At 38.4% G+C, this 22,019-nt stretch overlaps 1 protein-coding gene and 1 pseudogene across 4 annotated transcripts in view; both read left to right on the top strand.

Moving 5' to 3' along the window:
* The window catches only part of Ankrd12 (ankyrin repeat domain 12), a 194,569-nt gene that overhangs the window by 151,987 nt on the left and 20,563 nt on the right, over positions 1 to 22,019 (top strand). For 3 of the 4 annotated variants that reach the window (XM_045142702.1, XM_045142700.1, XM_045142701.1), the window contains one exon: positions 16,769 to 21,447. In XM_045142702.1, coding sequence (XP_044998637.1) covers positions 16,769 to 21,447 — 4,679 coding nt within the window. The remainder of the gene's footprint in view (positions 1 to 16,768; positions 21,448 to 22,019) is intronic. The other variant, XM_045142703.1, reaches the window with a different exon arrangement.
* LOC105943909 lies at positions 9,543 to 10,324 on the top strand (annotated as a pseudogene).

Genomic DNA, 22,019 nt, shown 5'->3' with positions numbered 1-22,019 from the left:
AAAGTGTAACATTATTGCAAATTCCAAACCTAACTAGGTTTTTTTTTTTTTTTGATGTTTAAAAATGCTATCTTGATGATTTTCTTTAGAAACTGAATTTCTGCCACTGCCTGACAACTTAAAGTGAGTCTGTCACATAATTATAGTAGTGAGATATTACTAAATGTTTAAGATTTAAACTATATAAAACATACATTTGGGCAAAACCCTATAAGAAGAATTTTCACTTAAAATATTAATTATAAGCCATGTGTGATGGTGCACGCCTTTAATCCCAGCACTCAGGAGGCAGAGTTAGGAGAATTACCATGAGTTCAAGTCCACCGGCTAAGATTACATAGTGAATTTCAGGTCCACCTGAGCTAGAGTGAGACCTTATCTCGGAAAAAAAAATTATATATGCATGCATTTAAATGAGCTCAACTTAAGTTATCTTGCCTGAAGAAAAATGTTTTATCCAGTTATCATTAAAGGACCTCCATGTAGCTGGGCATGATGGCACACATCTTTAATCCCAGCACTTGGGAGGCAGAGGTAGGAGGATTACCATGAGTTCAAGGCCACCCTGAGACTACATAGTGAATTCCAGGTCAGCCTGGGCTTAGAGTGAGACCCTACCTCGGAAAAAAATTAAAAAGGACCTCCATGTAATGTGTATATTTATGATGGAGTATTTGACACTGGGTAATTTTGTCAGTTTCCTTTAGTGACGTCAAAATTTTTGTGCTGATACTTATTTTCAGACAAAGAAATTTATAAAATCAATTTCTGTGTCACCATTTAGTAAAAAGGAATTGTATGATGATTAATTGAGGGACATATGTAAAGTTCTATGGTCCTTGATTTTATTATGATTAGAACAACTGTTATACTTGATCTTAGTCAAAAGTCCAAGAAGCAGTTGATTTCTAATATAGATTTTACTTTTAAACTTAGCATTCTTAGCAGTTGATCATATTCTTTTCCCTCTTTAGTTCACCAAAACTCTTAATAATAGTTCTGTTATCAGTATCTATTTTGTAGAAATAAAGTAAAAGAAAATAAATTCTTATTGGTGTATTTCCAAATAGATATGTGACTACTTTCCTATTACAAAGTAGAACTAAAACACTTAACATTTACTTTAGAAAACTGAGGTTTAGAAATGTGAGTTTAGAAGAGATTGTGAAGGGCTGGCTGTGTAGTTTAGTTGGTAACATGCAAGACATCCAGGTTCAATCCCCAGCACCTAGTAAACCAGGTGTGGTAGGAACACACCTGTAATCTTAGCAGTTGGCAAGTATAGGCAGGATGATTAGAAATTAAAAGTCATCTTGGCTACAAAAACAGCCTGTGATGCATGAACCCAGTTTGAAAAGAAAAAAAAAAGTGACTGCATGAAATTACCAAATACTGTAAACTACGTTTCTTGTTCAATTTAAGTTATAAAAGCCATCAAAATTTGTTTCCTAAAACAAGCATTTTTTTCCTAATGTTAGATAAATAAGTTGTATGTACATAAATAATTCTTACATACATTGGTTGTGGTTGGTAAATTATTGCAGAACAAAGGAGACACTCAAAATAGGCATTGAAGAGATCTGCCGCAGTTCTGAAACATTCTATTTAAGAAGGGCCCGGAGTGTCTCTGAATCTCAGATCCTTAGGTAGTGTTTCAGCCACAAGAATGATGTTAGAGATCTCCACAGATAATTCAGCTAGACCTCTCCACAAAACTATTCAATAAATAGCTTTTCCCTTTCTCTATCTGAAAAGGAATGTAGAGATTTGAGGAAAAACACTTGAATGAAAGAGAAGGTCCAAGATGAGCAGACAGAACAGTTGATCCTGAAGATTACTTGTAACATTGGAAGAAGGGTACTTCTCAGTGTCCTGGGAAAACAGAACAATGGCACCACCAATCATAGCAACAAAAAGTGACATTAAAGAAAAAGAAAAAAAGCTTGGGGCTGACAAAATTTCTCAGTGGTTAAAGGCCCTGACTTACAAAGCCTACCTGCCTGGGTTCAGTTACCCAGTACCCATGTAAGGGTCGATGCATAAAGTGGTGTTGCATACATCTGGAGTTCGCTTTCAATGGCAAGAGGCCCTGGCATGCCCAGACTCATTCTCTCTCTCAAGTAAATAATAATTTTTTAAAAAAATGAGCAGGACTTACATTATTGTATTGCAAAAAAAGGAAAAAAAAAGAACAACTGTGGAAAGAAAATACTCTTTAATTGAAGAAAGACTTCTGTGTTTAGGTCAAAGGGCTTTTCTCTGTTTTGTTGGTTTTCTTGGAAACAAGGTCTCAAATAGAGAATGGCTTTGAATTCCTGATCCACTTCTCAAATGCTGGAATTATAGACCTGTGCCATCATGCTCAGCTTGTAAATGCTTTGTCTATGTTTGTTTGTGTAATTATTTTTATTTCCTAGTTAGAAAGAGAGGGCTCACCAGGGCCTCTAGCCACTGCAAACGAACTCCAGACACACAAGCCACTCTGCAGCTGGCTTTATGTGGATACTGGGGAATTAAACCTGGGCTTTAAGGCTTTGTAGCAAGCACCTAAATCAATGAGTTATCTCTTAGTCCCTCTGCATGTGTTTCAACTTCTCTTTACTTCCATTAAAAAATAAATTACTAAGTTGGGTGTGGTGGCTCACGCTTGTAATTCCAGCACTTAGGACACAGGAGGATTACTGCAAATTCAAGGCTGCCTGGGCTACAGAGAGATCTGTTTCAAAAAACCATACACCAACATAAAGCCAGATGCACAAAGTGGGACTAAGAGATAGCTCAGTGATTTAGGTGCTTGCTGCAAAGCCTTAAAGCCCAGGTTTAATTCCCCAGTATCCACATAAAGCCAGCTGCAGAGTGGCTCATGTGTCTGGAGTTCGTTTGCAGTGGCAAGGGGCCCTTGCGCATCCCTTTCAGCTCTGTCTCTTTATGTCTTTCCCACTCTCTCTGTCTGCTTATAAATAAATAATTTTTACAATATTTTTCAATATTTTATTTTTATTTATTTATTTGAGAGAGGGAAAGAGGCTGAGAGAATGGGCACGCCAGGGCTTCCACCCACTGCAAATGAACTTCAGATGCATTTGCCACCTTGTGCATTTGGCTAACGTGGTTCCTAGGGAATTGAACCGAGGTCCTTTGGCTTTGCAGGCAAATACCTTAACCACTAAGCCATCTCTCCAGCCACTAAATAAGTATTTTTAAAAATAGTTGCAGAGAGAGAGAGAGAGCACGTGAACTAGACACATCACAAAATCAAGGATGAAGATTTTTTTTGTTTGTTTACTTGCTTTTGATTTCTTTTTGTTTTTTAAGGTAGGCCAGGTCTAGACCAGGTCTGCTAGTAAAGACCTGAAATTCACTATGTAGTCTCAGGCTGGCCTCAAACTCAGCAATCCTACTTCTGACTCCCGAGGGTTGGGAAGACTTTTTTTTGTTTTTTGTTTTTTGTTTTTTCAAGGTAGGGTCTCACTCTGGCCCAGGCTGACCTGGAATTAACTATGTACTCTCAGGGTGGCCTCAAACTCACGGTGATCCTCCTACCTCTGCCTCCCGAGTGCTGGAATTAAAGGCATGAGCCACCACGCCCGGCTCTTTTTTTTTTTTTTTCTAATATCCTGTAAACTTCCTGAAATAAGGAAACATCACTGGAAAATGTATGTATGTATTACGTGTTGTAGTCAGGTTCACATTGCTGGCAGAAATCACCCAACCAAGAACAGCTATTGGGGAAAAAGGGTTTATTTTGGCTTATAGACTCAAGGGAATGCTCCATGATGGCAGGGGAAAACAATGGCATGAGCAGAGGGTGGGTATCGCCTCCTGGCCAACATAAGGTGATCAATGCAACAAGAGAGTATGCCAAACACTGGCATGAGGAAACTGGCAATAACACCTGTAAGCCCGCCCCCAACAATACACCACTTCCAGGAGGCTTTAATTTCCAATTGCCATAAGTTGGGGAGACTAGCATTCAGAACATCTAAGTTTATGGGGAACACCTGAATCAAATCACCATAGTATGTATGTATGTATGTGTGTGTGCCTAAATCAGATTTTCATGGGAAAAAAAAAAAAAAACAGAATGATAGCAAGAAGCATTTGGCATATCCTAGAAGAGAACATCAGAGAATTGTTTGGGAAATGTTATCAAGAAAATTTCTGTCAGATGTGATTGCAGTCAGCTTTAATCCCAGCTCTTGGGAAACAGGAAGATTACATGTTCAAGGCCAGCCTGGGCTACATAGTAAGACCCTGTTTCACAAATGAAAACAAGGTGAGGGAATCTTGGGGCTGTGGAGATGTCTCTTAAAGGTGCTTGCTTGCAAAACCTGTTGGTCCAGGTTCAGTTTCCCAGCACCCATGTAAAGACAGATGTAAAAAGTGGCTCATGGGCTAGAGGGATGGCTTAGTGCTTAAGGCGTTTGCCTACAAAGCCAAAGGACCCTCATTCAATTCCCTAGGACCCATATAAGCCAGATGCGCAAGGGGGCACATGCGTCTGGAGCTCGTTTGCAGTAGCTGGAGGCTCTGGCATGCCCAATTATCTCTGTCTCTGTCTCTGTCTCAAATAAATAAAACTTAAAAAAAAAAAAGTAGCTCATCAGGCTGGAGAGATGGCTTAGAGGTTAAGTGCTTGCCTGTGAAGCCTAAGGACCTCGGTTCAAGGCTCAGTTCCCCAGGACCCACGATAGCCAGATGCACTAGGGGGCGCACACCTGTCTGGAATTCATTTGCAGTGGCTGGAGGCCCTGGCGTGCCTATTCATTCATTCTCTCTCTCTCTCTTTCTCCTTGTCACTCTCAAATAAATAAAAGATTTTTTTAAAAAGTAGCTCATGCATTGGGCATGGGTTTGCAGTGGCAAGAGACCCTTAAATGGATCCTAATAGGTAATATATAATTAAATTCTTACCAGAGTTTACTGTGTTGTGTTAATAATAATATGAAGGTATTTTTGTCCCAACGAACAAGGAAAAAGACAAAAATTACAGGAGTTGTTATAGATTAGGTATGCAGGAAATTAAATACAGCATGATTTTAGGCTATTCATAGAGTATATGGACATGATTTCTTAAATGATAATAATAAGTTTGTAATTTATAAGGATGGGGAGGACAGATCTGAAGTTTAGAAACTTACTTCATTAGCTTTACCTTAATTAAAATCAAATAAATAAAATTTAATGTTTTAAATTTTTTTATATAATTTATTTGAGAGAGACAGAAAAAGACAGATAGAGAGAAAATGGTATGCTAGGGCCTCTAGCCACTATAAATGAACTCCGGACACATGTGCCATCTTGTGTTTCTGGCTTTACATGGATACTGGGGAATTAAACATGGGGCCTTAGGCTTTACAGGCAAGCTCCTTAACTGCTAAGTCAATCTCTCCAGCACAATTTTAATACTTTATTAAATAAACTATAAATATGGTTCTCTTGGGTTTTGGGATTATTTTAGAGTGACTTTTTTCTCAATTTTTATTAACATTTTCCATAATTATAAAAAATATCCCATGGTAATACCCTCCCTCCCCCCCCCCCACTTTTCCCTTTGAAATTCCATTCTCCATCATATCCCCTCCCCATTAGAGTGACTTTTTATTCTCTTTACCTATCTCTCTATTTTTCTGGTTTTAATTTTTTTGGGGGAGGGATTCAAGGCAGGGTCTACCTATAGCCCAGGTTGATCTGGAGTTTACTATGTAGTTTCAGGGTGGCCTCGAACTCACAGCTGTCCTCCTACCTCTGCCTCCCAAGTGCTAGGATTAAAGGCATGTGCCACCATGCCCTGCTGTTTATTTATTTGAGAGCAACAGAGAGAGACAGGGAGAGAGAGAGAGAGAGAGAGAATGGGCACACCAGGGCTTCCAGCCACAGCAGACGAACTCCAGATGCATGTGCTACCTTGTGTATCTGGCTTATGTGGGTACTGGGGAATTGAGCCTCAAACTGGGGTCCTTAGGCTTCACAGGCAAATGCTTAACTGCTAAGCCATCTCTCCAGCCCCCCAATAAATATTTTTAAATGAAACTATTAATGACCACTAAAGTATTGCTTCATATCTTTTTTATATACCTAGTCCATCTCTGAATTTAAAAATGACTTATAGGGCTGGAGAGATGGCTTAGCGGTTAAGCGCTTGCCTGTGAAGCCTAAGGATCCCGGTTCAAGGCTCAATTCCCTAGGACCCATGTTAGCCAGATGCCCAAGGGGTCGCACACATCTGGAGTTTGTTTGCAGTGGCTAGAGGCCCTGGCGTACCCATTCTCTCTCCCTCTCCCTCTCTCCCTCTCTCCCCCTCTCTCTCCCTCTCTCTCCCTCTCCCTCCCTCCCTCTCTCTCTCTCTCTGCCTCTTTCTCTCTGTTGCTCTCAAATAAAGCACTGGGATTTCATGTGTGCACCAGTATGCCCAGCCTTGGTTCTTTTCCCTTCCCCTCCCTGCTTTGCTTGTAAATGAATTTTTAAAACATCTCATTAAAAAATACTTTCCTAGGGCTAGAGAGATGGCCAAGGCTTTTGCCTGTGAAGCCTAAGGTTTGATTCCCCAGTACCTACATAAGACAGATACACAAGGTGGGGCATGTGTATGGAATCCATTCATGGTGGCTGAAGGTCCTGGTGCACCCATACACATTCTTTCATTCATATGTGTCTCTCTGTTTTTCTCAAATAAAATAATACTTTTCTAGAGCCTAAATTTTTGTGGCAGAATTGTTTTTTTCAATACTCATCATGAAATGAAGATAAGATACTTATTGAAGTGCTTACAGAAAGGGCACAAAGTTTGACATTGATTGTTAGATACTTGTGTCTATAGCCAGTGCTTCTTATAAATAATGTAGCATGACAAGTGTGTGAGTACCAGCTTTAGAGTAACAGAAGTTTGGGTTTGAAGACTTGCTATGCCAATTACTAACTTTAAAAAACTATGTCTATTAATACATATTTTTTAAATTTATTTGAGAAAGGGAGAGAGAGAGAGAGAAAGAGGCAGAGAGAGAGAGAATGGGTGCATCAAGGCCTCCAGCCGCTCAAAACAAACTAGACACATGTGCCACCTTGTGCATCTGGGTCCTGGGGAGTTAAACCTGGTTCCTTTGGCTTTGCAAGCAAGAACCTTAATCTCTAAGCCATCTCTCCAGCCCAACAACTATATTATTTGAGAGAGAAAGAGCCAGAAAGAAAGAGAGAGAGGAAGAGAAAATGTTTGTGTCAGAGTCTCTAAGCACTGCAGATGAACTCCAGACACATGTACCACCTTGTGCATCTGGCTTTATGTGGGTAGTAGGGGAGTTGAATCTGGGTCTTTTGGCTTTGCAAGCAAGTGCCATCTCTCTGGCCCCAATTACTAACTTTTTGGTCTTGGACAAATATATTAGCATTAACATCACTATGTAGTAGTTTCCTGAACATTAAAAATGGACACAGTGATAAGGGAGATGGTTCATATACTTTCATGAATATCAATAAAAATTTCCTTATTTAGTTGTAAACTTGTCATTACATGCTAGCATTAAATTACGTTTAGCAAATGAAAGCATGTAATGTTGTTGCTCCTGCCTTCCCTTCCTTATTCTGTGAGGAGTACTAAAATAACTTTTTACACAAATGGTGGCCCATTATGATTAATATGTTAATTTTTTATTTCATTAATGTTTTCATGTATGGAAATACGAGTTTGGCTATATTGACAGTGCATTCCTATAATCCAGATACTCAGATGCCTGAGGATGGTAAATTTGAAGCCAGTATGAACTACAGTGTAGCAAGACCCTATCTCAAAACAAGAATGAAACTAACATATATTTAAGGTAGATGTGCTAGTAGCTTGGTGGTAGAGCTCGTCCTAGCATGTGAGGCCCTGGGCTCCATCTCTATCACTATAATAAATAATAATGAAAAGTCTCAATTCCTCCAAACAGTAATTCATGGGATATTGGTGTCCCCAAAATAGATTTTTTTGTTGTTCTTGTTTTTTCTGTCCTCTCACTAACTTATACTTGTGGAAGAAGTCTATATGTGCATATATTTATTATATCTAGTGGTTTCTATTGCCCCATTATATCCTTTTGTTATGCAAAATAAGTACCTGGAGGCAGCTTGTATTATTCTCCCCCCCCCCCATCTTAAAGTATAAAGTTAAACAAATATGAAGTTAGCAATTGGACTTCAGGATCTTTAAAAAAACATATTTTATTTATTTGAGTGAGAGAGACTAAAAAGCAGACACAGAGAGAATGGGTGTGCTAGGGCCTCCTGCCACTGCAAATGAACTCCAGACACATGCACCACTTTGTACATGTGGTTTTGCACAAGTACTGGGGAACTGAATCCAGGCCTTCAGGAGAATTTGCAAGCAAATGCCTTTAACCACTGGAGCTATCTCTCCAGCCCAGATTTCAGGCTTTTTAAATTAGCATATGTTTTATTCAATTCTGCACTAGGTGGTATTAAGTTTATATGATACATTATTTTTTCATGAGCAGTGAGTTAATATGACATGCATAAGTGCCAAACACTTGACATAAATTAGTTCATTTGATCCTCATAACAACCTTGTTGAGTATTACTCCCTAATAATAAGTTACTGATCTACTAAATAGCAAAGCAAACATCTGTACCTTCTGCCAGAACTTATGTACTTTATCTTTACCTAGGGTAAACTGTTAAAGAGTTTGAGAAGTTCAGAATCACTGATCTTCACGTCACTGGACTACATATATATATAATTTAACTTAGTTCTCTTAATTTTCTTTTCCTTTATAACTGAACAATCTTCAGGTTCAGTTCAGTGAGCTGCTGAAGGAGGATTAATATTTTGTTGTTGTTGTTTTTTGTTTTTTGTTTTTTGTTTCTTGTTTTTTGTTTTCCAAGGTAGGATTTCAGTTTAGCTCAGCTGACCTACAATTCACTAGGGAGTCTCAGGGTGGCCTCAAACTCACAGCGATCCTCCTGCCTCTGCCTCCCGAGTGCTGGAAATACATGCATGCACCACCATGCCCGGCTCAAGAATCAAGGTTTTATTTTATTTTTTAATATTTATTTATTTATTTGAGAGACAGACAGAATGGGCATGTCAGGGCCTTCAGTCTGCAAACAAACTCCAGACACATGTGTCACTTTGTGCATCTGGTTTTTGTAAGTCCTAGGGAATCGAACCTGGGTCCTTTGGCTTTGTAGGCAGGTGCCTTAATGGCTAAGCAATCTCTCCAGCCCAAGATTTTATTATTTTATATAAGTTTCCATTTTTATCTTAGTAATGAGTATAAGGAAATTTTCACTTTCATAAAATATAAAATATATTCAAATAATTACAAACACTACTAAATAAAAATAGTGTTGCTATATAAAATAAACTTTGACTTACTAAAAGGTTCAGCAACCTACGTGTAAAAAGGACTCAGTCTAGCATGTCTGTGGACCTGCTCTGTGGACCCTGAAGGGCAGGTTGTGAAATAACAAACATCAGCTCAGTATACTATACAACAGAAGGGCCTCACCTGCTCAGTGTTTGCTGTTGGAAAGGTTAACTCATTAAATGTGGAACATTCGGTGTAGCATTTTTACAGCAGATAGTCGTTGAAGATTTTGATGAAAGCCTTCACATAGGGAATTTGAACCAGATTATATAAAGGACCACAAAGAACTTAGAAATATTATAGATGGTATAGTATAGGTGGACTAAGATTCAGGGAAAGAGCATCTGAGATTGTGACTGGCAGCTGAGATGAAGGTATTGGACTCAAGACAAAAAGATGATCCTGTTGCTAACATGGGACACAGGGAGAAAATGAGACTGTTGGACTGTGGTATTTGGCAGTGTTAATAATCAAGAAGGGTGTGTTTTTGTGCTGGCTATGTGTATAGTGGGGATATCAAATTTCTTGATCTCAGAAACATGTCACTGCAGTAGGAAACAAATATTAAAATGGGATGTATAGCTTAGAGTTTGACAGAAAAGACTTAAGTATGAATAAGGTAGTAGTTACATCTCTGGAAGAAAAGTTCCATGTCTTTGACATGAGAACACAGCATGCAACCAAAAGTTTTGCTTCTGTTTCAAAAAAGACTTCGTAAATCTACAGTATGGCAGATCAACACCTGCCACAGAACAGAAAGCTCTTTTTAACTGCTGGAAGTAACAGCAGCTTCACTTCTGGAAGTATCAATACTCTATTCCATGGTCAAAGAAAGATTCTGAGGGAGTAGAAATGGGAGTAGCAGGTTCTGTCAGCCTTCTGCAGAATGTGATATTTCTACCCAGCCCATTTCAGGTTTGATCTGGAGTCCTGATAAAAAAAGGTTCTGTATCTGTAGTTAACTTGACCAACCCAGAGGGATACTCACAATTGAAGGTATGTTCTGGGATCCTCTGGACACAAAGTTCACTTTCTGTGGACATGTTGAGTTACCTGACTAGACATAGGCTCTGCTGCATGTGAAGGGACTTATCTCCAGGACAGCTTTGATCATCTTCCCTCCATGTCTGGAGCTAGGTAGTAGCATGTGCCCAGAGGTTCAGCTTGTTAGTGGGTTGAGAAAAGAGGATCACTGAGCTCACAAGTTCAAGACCAGCCTGGAAAACATGTTTAAAAACAAAAGTCTTTGATGGGCATGGTAGTGTACACCTTTAATCCCAGCACTTGGGAGGCAGAGGTAGGAGGATCACCATGAGTTCAAAGCCATCTTGAAACTACATACTGAATTCCAGGTCAGCCTGGGCTAGAGCAAGACCCTACCTTGAAAGCCCCCCCCCAAAAAAAAGTCTTTTTGAATTAAATTTTAAAACTAAAAAAAGTCATTAGCTGTTGATATTGGAACGTATTTTAGACTTGCTTCGTATCTACAAAGTTTCATATTTTATCTTCACATTTAACTGTTTTCAGCAATATAACTGATAAAATACCATGATTTATAATGTCTTTTTTTTTTTTTTTTTTTACTTAAAATACAAGAGTTAGACTTAGTTGTTGACTGTGATAAGTGATGACAAGATGTTAAAGGGTGTAGTGTTTTTTAACCTTTTCATCAAAACTTTATATTTTTTAAATTCTGTGTTTAAAGTCTAAAATAAATTAGGGGCTGGAGAGATGGCTTAGCGGTTAAGCGCTTGCCTGTGAAGCCTAAGGACCCCGGTTCGAGGCTCGGTTCCCCAGGTCCCACGTTAGCCAGATGCACAAGGGGGCGCACGCGTCTGGAGTTTGTTTGCAGAGGCTGGAAGCCCTGGCATGCCCATTCTCTCTCTCTCCCTCTATCTGTCTTTCTCTCTGTGTCTGTCACTCTCAAATAAAATAAAAAAAAAATCTTGTATAAAATAAATCAAACTAGTGTTATTTTATAGCTATTCGTGAACATTAACACAATTTTTAGTGACAAAAATAATAACACCTGCTGTGCTAAGAACTTAAAAAATGTAACAACATACAAACAAAATGAAAATCATCTAATTCCTTCAACAGTTACTTACAAACACTATTTTGGTATTTTCTTTGCTGTTTGTTTGTTTGTTTTTACCACACACATACACATGTTGATAACTGCTAATTCTAAGGAGTAATAGCTACCAGAATTGTTTTACATTACTAACTGTCAGTAATATTGAGTAGTCAGAAGCACTCTGAACCCTCAGGCTAGAAATTAGCTTAACTGTTTGTGTACTAAGTTCTTTCAATAAACAGCCAATAAAAATAGTAATGAAAGCTGGAGAGATGGCTTAGCTGTTAAGGCATTTGCCTGCAAAGCCAAAAGGACTCATGTTCCATTCCCCAGGACCCACGTTAGCCAGATGCACAAGGGGGCACAAGTGTCTGGAGTTCATCTGCAGTGGTTTGAAGCCCTGGCATGCCCGTATTTTCCCTCTCTCCCTCCTCCTCTCTGTCAATAAATAAATAATAAAATGTTTTTTAAAAAATAGTAATGAAGGGCTGGAAAGATGGCTTAATGGCTAAGCACTTGGCTGCAAAGCCAAAGGACCCAGGTTCGATTCCCCAGGACCCATATAAACCAGATGTACAAGGTGGCCCATGTGTCTGGAGTTCATTTGCAGCAGTTCTCATGCACACGTGCTCTCTCTCTCTCCCTCTCTCTCTCTCTCCCCCCCCACCCCTTCCCTTTCCCTCTCCCTCTCAAATAAGTTAAAATAAAATATTTTTTAACATAAGCCAGTTTAGGGCTGGAGAGATGGCCTAGCGGTTAAGCGCTTGCCTGTGAAGCCTAAGGACCCCGGTTCAACGAGGCTCGGTTCCCCAGGTCCCACGTTAGCCAGATGCACAAGGGGGCGCACGCATCTGGAGTTCGTATGCAGAGGCTGGAATCCCTGGCGCGCCCATTCTCTCTCTCTCCCTCTATCTGTCTTTCTCTCTGTGTCTGTTGCTCTCAAAATAAATAAATAAAATTAAAAAAAAATATTTAAAATAAGCCAGTTTAATCCCAGCCCTCGAGAGGCAGAAGTAGGAGGATCACTATGAATTTGAGGCCAGCCTGAGACTATAGAGTGAATTAAAGGTCAGCCTAGGCTGCAGTGAGATGCTACCTCAAAGAAAAAAAAGTAGTAATGAAGGGTTAAAGAAATGGTTTCTCAGTTAAGACACTTGCCTGCAAAGCCTAACGACCTGAATTCCATTCTCCAGTACCCAGTAAAGCCAGATACACAAAGTGGTACATATGTCTGAAGTTCATTTACAGTGGCTGGAGGCTCTGGCATACCCTATTTCTCTTTCTCTGCTTGCAAATAAATAAAAATGTATAAATAGTAATGAGGGGCTGGAGAGATGGTTTAGTGTTTAAGGCGCCTGCCTGCAAGTGTAAGGACTCAGGTTTGATTCCCCAGTACCCAAGTAAGCCAGATGCCCAAGGTAGTAACATGTGTCTGGAGTTCATTTGCAGTGGCTAGAGGTCCAGGTACTCCAATTCTCTTCTCTCTCTATCTGCCTCTTTCTCACTGTCTCTTAAATAAATAAATAGTAATGGGGCCGGAGAGTTGACTTAAGACAGTGGTTAAGGCACTTGCCTGCAAAGCCTAAGGACCCATGTTCTCTCCAGTTCCCACGTTTGCCACATGTGCAAAGGTGAGGCAAACGCAAGGTCACACATGCCCACTAGGTGGTGCAAGTGTCTGTCGTATCATTGCAGTGGCTGATGCTCTGGTGCTCCAGTTCTCTCTTGCTCACTTGCCTGCTCGCTCTGTCTGAAATAAAATAAAAATTTTTTAAAATAGTAATGAAAGGCTAAAGTGCAGTTAAATGGCAGAGCACTTTCCTAGTACACCCAAAGCTTTATGGTTGACCCCTAGCACAACCAAAACAAGGTGAAAATACAGAGTCAAATGTGAAAGAATTTGTTAAATGGGGGAAGAGGGGAGCGAAATGTAAAACACCTTGTTTGACCTGCTTGTCTATATCATATATTTTCATGGCCTTAAACTCTAACTGAAATTCTTACACACTGTTCATGTCTCACTTCTGTGCTGCTTCTCTGAGAAACCTTCATTATTTCAGTAACTCCCCCAAGGTGATACTCCTCAAGTGCACCCTGTAGTATCTCATTCACAGTTACCATGTTGTTTAACTGCTAGAGTGCGGTTGCCTTATGGGTGGGCGGGCGTGTGTGTGTGTGTGTGTTATCAAAATCTGGATTCTAAGTATAGAAGATAACACTGGGGATTTATAGGACATGTAAAAGTTCTAGTAAAACTCATAATGCAAACAAAAACAGACTATAAATAGAAGCCATTAAAAGCTGAAAACTGGGCCCAGGTGTGGTGGTGAATGCCTTTAATCCCAGCCCTGGGGAGGCAGAGGTAGGGAGATTGCTGTGAGTTTGAGGCCAGCCTGAGACTACATACTGATTTCCAGGTCAGCCTTGGCTAGCGTGAGACCCTACCTTGAACAACCAAAAGTAAATATATAACTAAGGTGTTAAGCGAGTGTCAATGGAAACAGCACCAGAAACAGAGTGGAGAATCAAAAGTAATGTTTATTTTCATACTACCATGGGCCCAACAGAATCTTTTCCAAAGCCTGAGCACTGAGCTCTAATGGCTCATAAGTTTTATAGGCAATATGGCAGGCAATTTGATATCACCTTGAGTTCTTTTCTTTACAGTATTAGTTTACAAATGGAAAATTACAGAAGTTTAGGGGAGTTTGCCTATGCTTGTACTATTCAAATAACATATTACAAGGAGGGTGCAGCTGCACAGATTGGAAGGAGACTTGGGGTCATGCTGTCTCCTGGTAAAAGCTTACACAGTAGAAACTGCTTTAGAGCATCATCTGGCTCTGGTTTTGCTTTCAAATTTCTTCTACAACAAGAGAATAGGACCTGTTGTGTAAGAATATATTCTTTGCTGGATGTGATTGGCACATACTTGTAAATCCAACACTCCAGAGATGGAAAGAAGAGAATCTGGAGTTCAGTTTGAGGCCAGTCTCAACTGTATACAAAGTTCAAGGCCAGCCTGGGCTACATGAGACCTTCTCTCAAAAATTTAATAGAATGAATTTTTTATTTTTATTTATTTATTTTGGTTTTTCAAGGTAGGGTTTCTCTAGCCCAGGCTTCTCTGGAATTCACTATGTAGTCTCAGGGTGACCTCAAAGTCACAATGATTCCTCCTACCTCTGCCTCCCGAAGTTGGGATTAAAGATGTGTGCCACCACACCCAGGTTATTTTTATTTTTTTATAATTGTTTTTACATAGGTTTGAGTTTTTTTAACCCCTCTCTCCTATCCCCATTTCCCAGAGAGTCCTCCTCAGTAGGATTATTGGTATTCACTGTAGGGTAATTAGGACCTCAAAAAGAAATGTATTTTTGTTTCATTTAATCAAGGACCAAAGCAAATATTGGCTCCAAAATAGGTATTCCTTTTGATGGCATGAAATTCTATAGTTTGATGCTGTACATAGCAATATTGGCAACTGCACATAGGATTTTTAAGCAAATTTATAGGTAGTGACAATTCCAGAATTGTTCTTCTGATATCATATTTTTGAAACTATTACCATTTAGTGGCATTTATAATGTTATTGTCTTGGGACATTGCCTTCACCTGCCTTCCCCCCAAAATTGTACCAGGTGTCTCACAGGTGTGTATGCTTCTGGAATTTGATGTTTCATATGAAGAGAATATTTGAGAGATTAGAGGATACTTGACATACTTAAATAAGTACATATTCTTTTTGTTTGTTCATTTTTGTTTTTGTTTTTTGAGGTAGGGTCTCACTGTAGTCCAAACTGACCTGGAATTCACTCTGTATTCTCAGGGTGGCCTCAAATTCATGGCAATCCTCCTACCTCTGCCTCCTGAGTGCTGGGATTAAAGGCGTGCACCACCACACCTGACAATATGCTTCATATTATTGAATAGCCAGTAAAGCATTTAATTGTTGCTGCAATTGACTTGGGGTCTTTTCCCCCCTGAGGCAGGTGCCTCAGTTTTCTTGAACAGTCTTAAGTATTCCTTTTAGTGAGAGGCCCAGAATGGTCAACATTTCACATATGAAAAAAGGTCAGCCAGGGAAGAAGAAGAACAGGTGTTTTGTTTTGTTTTGTTTCTGTTTTTGAGACAGGGTCTTGCTAGGTAGCTAAAGTCAGTAGTCTTAAACTCCTGAACCACCTCCCTCATTCTCACAAGTGCAATTACAGGAGTTATAAAAGTGTGCTACCATGCCTAGCTAAGAGCTGCTTCTTTTTTTTATCTTTAAATTTTCTGGTGGTTTCCTCTTTATTGATGTGTTGATTTAAAAAAAAAAAAAAAGGAGACCTGAAAAAGATACAGAGCTGGGAGATGTCTCAGCAGTTGAAGGCATTTACTTGCAAAGCCTGCCAGCCCAAACTCATTTTCCCATCATAAATCCAGATGCATAAAAGGGTGTGCATCTGTGATCTCATTGCTTTAGACAATGGGAAGTGGAACCAGGAGACTCTAAAGTTTGTGAGCCAGCTGGTCTGGAGTTCCTTTGTAGTCTGGCAGTTTGTTTGCAGCAAGCAGCAAAAGCCCTAGTCACAAAGAAAGTGGAGCACAGATACCTCTAAGCTGTCCTTTGACTGCTACATGTATACCATGGCACACGTACTCACATACACATGAACACTAAAACATACAGATAAATAAATGTTTAAAAGATATTGTTAACTGGAATCTAGCAAGGCTATATTTACAAAGCAGATTGGCTTTAAATATTCATGTACTGAATAATACATAGGTCTTGAGACTAAAAATATATTAGTATCAGGTCTAAATTGTAGATAACTAAAGAATATTAGGGATTCTTTGCAACTTACATACCGTCCTTATTACTATCTTATTTATGTGATTGGGGTAATACTTTATTTTTTCAGATTTTCTTCCCCATATCATCATGTTTCTTGTATAGTAAAAGCTATTCACCTTTGTTTAAATTACTGATCTTTACGTTAAATGTGTCATATCATACAATTCTGCTAATAATTTTTACATATGTGTTGTTAGAATTTTTATCATATTTCAATAGCTAATGTTTCCCCCAAATCCGGATGCCTGAGCTATAAACCACTACTCCATGCTCTCTGTTTGTGGATATATTATTATATACATGCTGTGTTTCACTGCATTCTTAGAACCATCAAGTGTTCATTATAAAGGAGAGTTTTCTGTGAAGCTATTATAGAAAGCTGGCAGAACTCATAGTCTGCTACTTTAGTAACATGTAAGTCTGAAATTATTTGAATGAATTGTTTGATATATTTACTACATAAGGCATATTTTTCTTTTCTTATTTTAGATTCAGAAGAGGCTCAGTCTGTAAATCCTTCTAGTGTTGATGAAAATATTGACTCTGAAACAGAAAAAGACTCTCTCTGTGAAAGTAAACAAATTCTTCCAAGTAAAGCACCTCTTCCATCTGCTCTTGATGAATACGAGTTCAAAGATGATGATGAGGAAGAAATAAATAAAATGATTGATGATAGACATATTCTTAGGAAAGAACAACGAAAAGAGAATGAAACTGAAGCAGAAAAGAGTGGTTTATTTGCAAAGCAAGAGAAAGCCTTCTATTCTAAGTCATTTAAGAATAAAAAACAAAAGCCTTCTAGAGTTCTGTACTCAAGTACTGAGAGTTCTGATGATGAAGTTCTTCAGAACAAAAAGGTTTCAACTTCATGTTCTGTCCCTGAAACCTCAAATTCTGATATACAAACGAAAAAGGAATATGAATATAAACAGAGAGGCAAAGTCAAAAGAAAATTAAAAAACCAGAATAAAAACAAAGAGAACCAAGAGTTGAAGCAAGAAAAAGAGGGGAAAGAAAATACTAGAATAACAAACTCAACAGTTAGTACTTCACTAGATTGTTCAGAAAAGACCAGAGAGGAGGGGACTTTTAGGAAATCTTTTAGCCCAAAAGATGATACTTCATTACATTTATTTCATATTTCCACTGGCAAATCTCCCAAACATTCTTGTGGATTAAGTGAAAAGCAGTCAACACCACTAAAGCAAGAGCATAGTAAAGTATGCTTATCACCAGGAAGCTCTGAAATGTCGTTGCAACCTGATCTTGCTCGGTATGATAACACAGAATCTGAATTCTTGCCAGAAAGTTCAAATGTGAAATCTTACAAGCATAAGGAAAAAAGTAAGCAAAAAGATTTCCACTTAGAATTTGGTGAAAAATCACATACCAAAATAAAGGATGAAGAACACAGTCCAGCTTTTGAAAACTCAGACTGCTCACTGAAAAAAATGGATAAGGAGGGAAAGACATTTAAAAAACATAAGTTGAAACATAAGGAGAGGGATAAAGAAAAACACAAAAAAGAAGCTGAAGGTGAAAAGGAGAAATACAGAAAGGATGGCACTAAGGAGCTGCAGCGGAGCATTGAGTTTGACAGAGAGTTCTGGAAAGAGAACTTTTTCAAAACCGATGAAACTGAAGATCTCTTTTTAAATATGGAACATGAGTCCCTAACATTAGAAAAAAAATCAAAATTGGAAAAAAGTATGAGAGATGATAAATCAGCTAAGGAAAAACATGTCTCAAAAGAGAAGAACTTTAAAGAAGAACGGGAAAGGTTTAAAAGAGAAAATGATAAATCGTTTAGGGAAGAAAAGCTAAGAGATGTAAAAGAAGAAAGAGAGAGTTTATCCACAGATAAAGAAACAGAGTTCAGTTCTTTGGCTATAAGCTTAAATCAGGAATCAATAGGTCTGCATTCAATGGAAAAGGAAATAGACATTGAAAAACAAGAAAAGTATTTAAAAGAAAGAGAAAAATCTGACAAACGATTTCAGACCAAAGAAAAAGAGATTGATAAGACTGAAAGAAAAATTTCTGAAAAAGAAAAGAAAAAACATGAGTATAAGTTAGAAAAGGAGAAATTAGAGTTTAGTGAATGTATTGATAGAATAAAAGAAAAAGACAAGCTATATTCACATCAATCAGAGAAATGTCATAAAGAAAATGAGAAGACAAAAAATACTATTAAAAAAACTGATGACAGAGAAAAAAACAGAGAAAAAGTAGATAGAAAGCATGACAAAGAGAAACCTGAAAAAGAGAGGTGTCTAGCAGAAAGCAAAGAAAAGCACTTTGTGGAGAAAAAGAACAAACAGTCAGAAAATAGTGAATATACTAAATCAGAAAAAGGCAGAAATAAAGAAAAAGATAGAGAAGGAGATAAGAAGGAAAAATTTAGAGATAAAGAAAGTATAAATGTAACTAGCTCCAAACAATTACAGGAAGAGAAAAGGTCAAATATAGGAGACAGTAGTGGCAAAGCACAGCATGAAAAAACAGTATCCCTTAAGGAAAAAGCAAAGGATGAACCTTTGAAAACTCCAGATGGAAAAGAGAAAGATAAAAAAGATATAGATAGATACAAAGAACGAGACAAACGTAAAGATAAAATCCAACTGAATACTTTGCTCAAACTAAAACCTGAAGCAGATAAGCCTAAACCCAAGTCCTCACCAGCACCAAAAGACACTCGGCCTAAAGAAAAGAGACTGGTGAATGATGATCTGATGCAAACGAGTTTTGAACGGATGCTCAGCTTGAAAGACCTAGAAATAGAACAGTGGCACAGAAAACATAAGGAAAAAATTAAACAAAAAGAAAAAGAACGATTAAGAAATCGTAATTGTGTAGAACTTAAAATAAAAGATAAAGAAAAAACAAAACACACACCAGCTGAATCCAAAAATAAAGAACTTACTAAGTCCAAAAGCTCAGACTTGGCTGATGCTTATACCAAGGACAAGCAATCTAAAGATGTTGGAAGTAGTAGATCACAATCTGTTGACACTAAAAATACAATGAATTTTGGGAAGTCATCCTTTATTTCAGATAATAGCTTAACCAGATCTCCTAGATCAGAAAATGAAAAGCCAGGTCTTAGCTCCAGGTCTGTATCCATGATCTCCGTTGCTAGTTCAGAAGATTCCTGCCATACTACAGTAACAACCCCAAGGCCTCTGGTTGAATATGACTCTGACTTTATGTTGGAGGGTTCAGAATCCCAGATGTCGTTTTCCCAATCACCTTTTTTATCCGTTGCCAAATCTCCAGCTCTTCATGAAAGGGAGCTGGAGAGCCTGGCTGAAATGCCAGAGCGACTGAAGCCTTCATATGCAAACAAACTCCCAGCATCCCATCTTAGGTCATCTTCTGTAGAAGACGTCAAACTAATTATTAGTGAGGTAAGACCTACTGTAGAAATTCGAAGATGTAGCATGCCATCAGTCATTTGTGAGCCCACAAAACAGTTCCAAGTATCAGAAGAAAGCAATCAAGGTAGCTTATTAACTGTGCCAAGAGATATTTGTCCTTCTCCCAAGCCTGAGGTGTCTTCATCTGTTCCTGAAAGAGACCTTTCAAATATGTCTAACATCCATCCCAGTTTTACATCCTCTCCAACTAGATCTGTAAACAGCAAATACATTTCATCTGATACAAATATAATCAAGAGTACTGCTCCAACAGGTACTTCATTGGACAGTCCTGTGCACTTAGAAGCTGCTCATCAAGTTGGAGTGATCCAAAGTAAATCATGGGAGATGCCTGTTGATAAGCTAGAGTCATTAAATACCAATGACTTTATCTGCTCAAATTCTGTTACTCCTGATCAAGATTCCAATGCTAACAACTTTTGTAATTCAGAAAACAAAGTAATGAGAGAACAGAATGTGGATTGTTTATCCCTACACCAGACTGAACTGCCAGGAAACTCTTGTGTTCAGGATCCAGCAGCCTTTCTGCCTTCACAGCAACCCTGCTCTTTCCCCAGCCAATCACTTTTAGATACTGAATCTGCCTCTAATCCTATGTCTTTGTCATATGTTGCCAATCAAGAACCAGGTGTTTTACCACAGAGAAATGTTAATATGATCAGTTCTGCTTTGGAGACTGATAATAACTTTACAAAAGACATGGAAAATACTTTTGTTCTAGCAGATATTCAGAAGACAGATACCTTTGTTCCAGTTTACACTGAGAGCACTATTCAAGAAGCACTCCCAAACTATGAGAAAGCTAACACTATGCTTGTATTACCATCAGAAAAGGACTTTAGTGGAAGTGATGCCTCCTCTCAGCTAAATGCACACTATGCATTTAACAAATTAGCTTACAAGTCTTCCAGTAACCATGAGGTTGAGAGGAGCACAACTGATACTCAGGTTCTTTTACATGAAAAAGAAAACAAACTGCAAAGTTTGGTCTTAACTCACTTGAGTAAATGTGATTCTGATTTGTATGAAATGAATGCAGGGATGCCAAAAGGAAACCTCAGTGAACAGGATAATCCCAAACATGGTCCTGAAAGTGAAAAGTGTTCACTTTCCATTGAGGATGAAGAATCTCAGCAAAGCACTTTATCAAGTCTGGAAAACCACCCACAGCAGACAGTTCAACCAGAGATGCATAAATATGACCAGTTAGTTAAAGCAGAGTTGGAAGAAAATGCTGATGACGACAAAACTGAAAGCCAAGTTCCTCAAAAAATGACCAGAAACAAAGCAAGTACAATGGCAAATCAAAACAAACAGATTCCTGCTGGCTGCACACTCTTACCAGAAAAAGACAGTGAATCTTCTCCTAGGGCAAGAATAAGACTGACTGAAGAAGATGATCCTCAGATTCACCATCCACGGAAAAGGAAAGTGTCACGAGTACCTCAGCCTGTGCAAGTGAGTCCCTCTTTACTACAAGCAAAGGAGAAAACTCAGCAATCTCTAGCAGCCATCGTAGATTCTCTGAAACTAGATGAGATTCAGCCATACAGTTCTGAGAGAGCAAATCCATATTTTGAATATTTGCACATAAGGAAAAAAATTGAAGAAAAACGCAAATTATTGTGTAGTGTTATTCCTCAAGCTCCTCAGTATTATGATGAATATGTAACATTTAATGGATCGTATCTCCTGGATGGAAACCCCTTAAGCAAGATTTGTATTCCCACAGTAAGTAAGATTGTCACTTGGTACACATCTGCAACCCTACCCAGTAGAAGTCTAATGCAGGGGCTGGGGGTGTAGCTCCATTATAGAGAACCCATGTAGAATGCACAGGCTCTGCATTCAAACCCCAGCTCTGAAGAAAGTGAAATGATGCAAACTGCACATATAATTTTGTATTTTCTAATAATTAATATTTTAAAAGTAAAAAGGAATAGGTATATTCATTGTAAAGTATTTACTATATCAGCATATTCACCAATGTAAAATGCTATTAATGAGGTATTTTACTTTATCACTGAGTCTTTGAAATCTGACTTGCTTATAACACATCGCAATATAGACTAACACCTTGTCAGAAAATGCTCCGTAGCATATTACTACTGTATTTTCTAGGTAAGAATTTCAGAGGGACATGTGGATGCCTGCTTGAACTCACAGAAGATAAATTTCACACTTGGAGAGCAAAGTTAACTATCTTTAGATAATCAGATAGATAGATAGATAGATAATCAGAGAACTCATACTTAAAGGGCTGGTAGAGGAAAGGAGTCATTAAAAGGGACAGAAGATGATTA

The sequence above is a fragment of the Jaculus jaculus genome, chromosome 2 (genome assembly GCF_020740685.1).
Source record: "Jaculus jaculus isolate mJacJac1 chromosome 2, mJacJac1.mat.Y.cur, whole genome shotgun sequence".
NCBI lineage: Eukaryota > Metazoa > Chordata > Mammalia > Rodentia > Dipodidae > Jaculus > Jaculus jaculus.
Note: the sequence above shows the minus strand (reverse complement) of the source record. Positions and strands in the feature narration are given on the sequence as shown.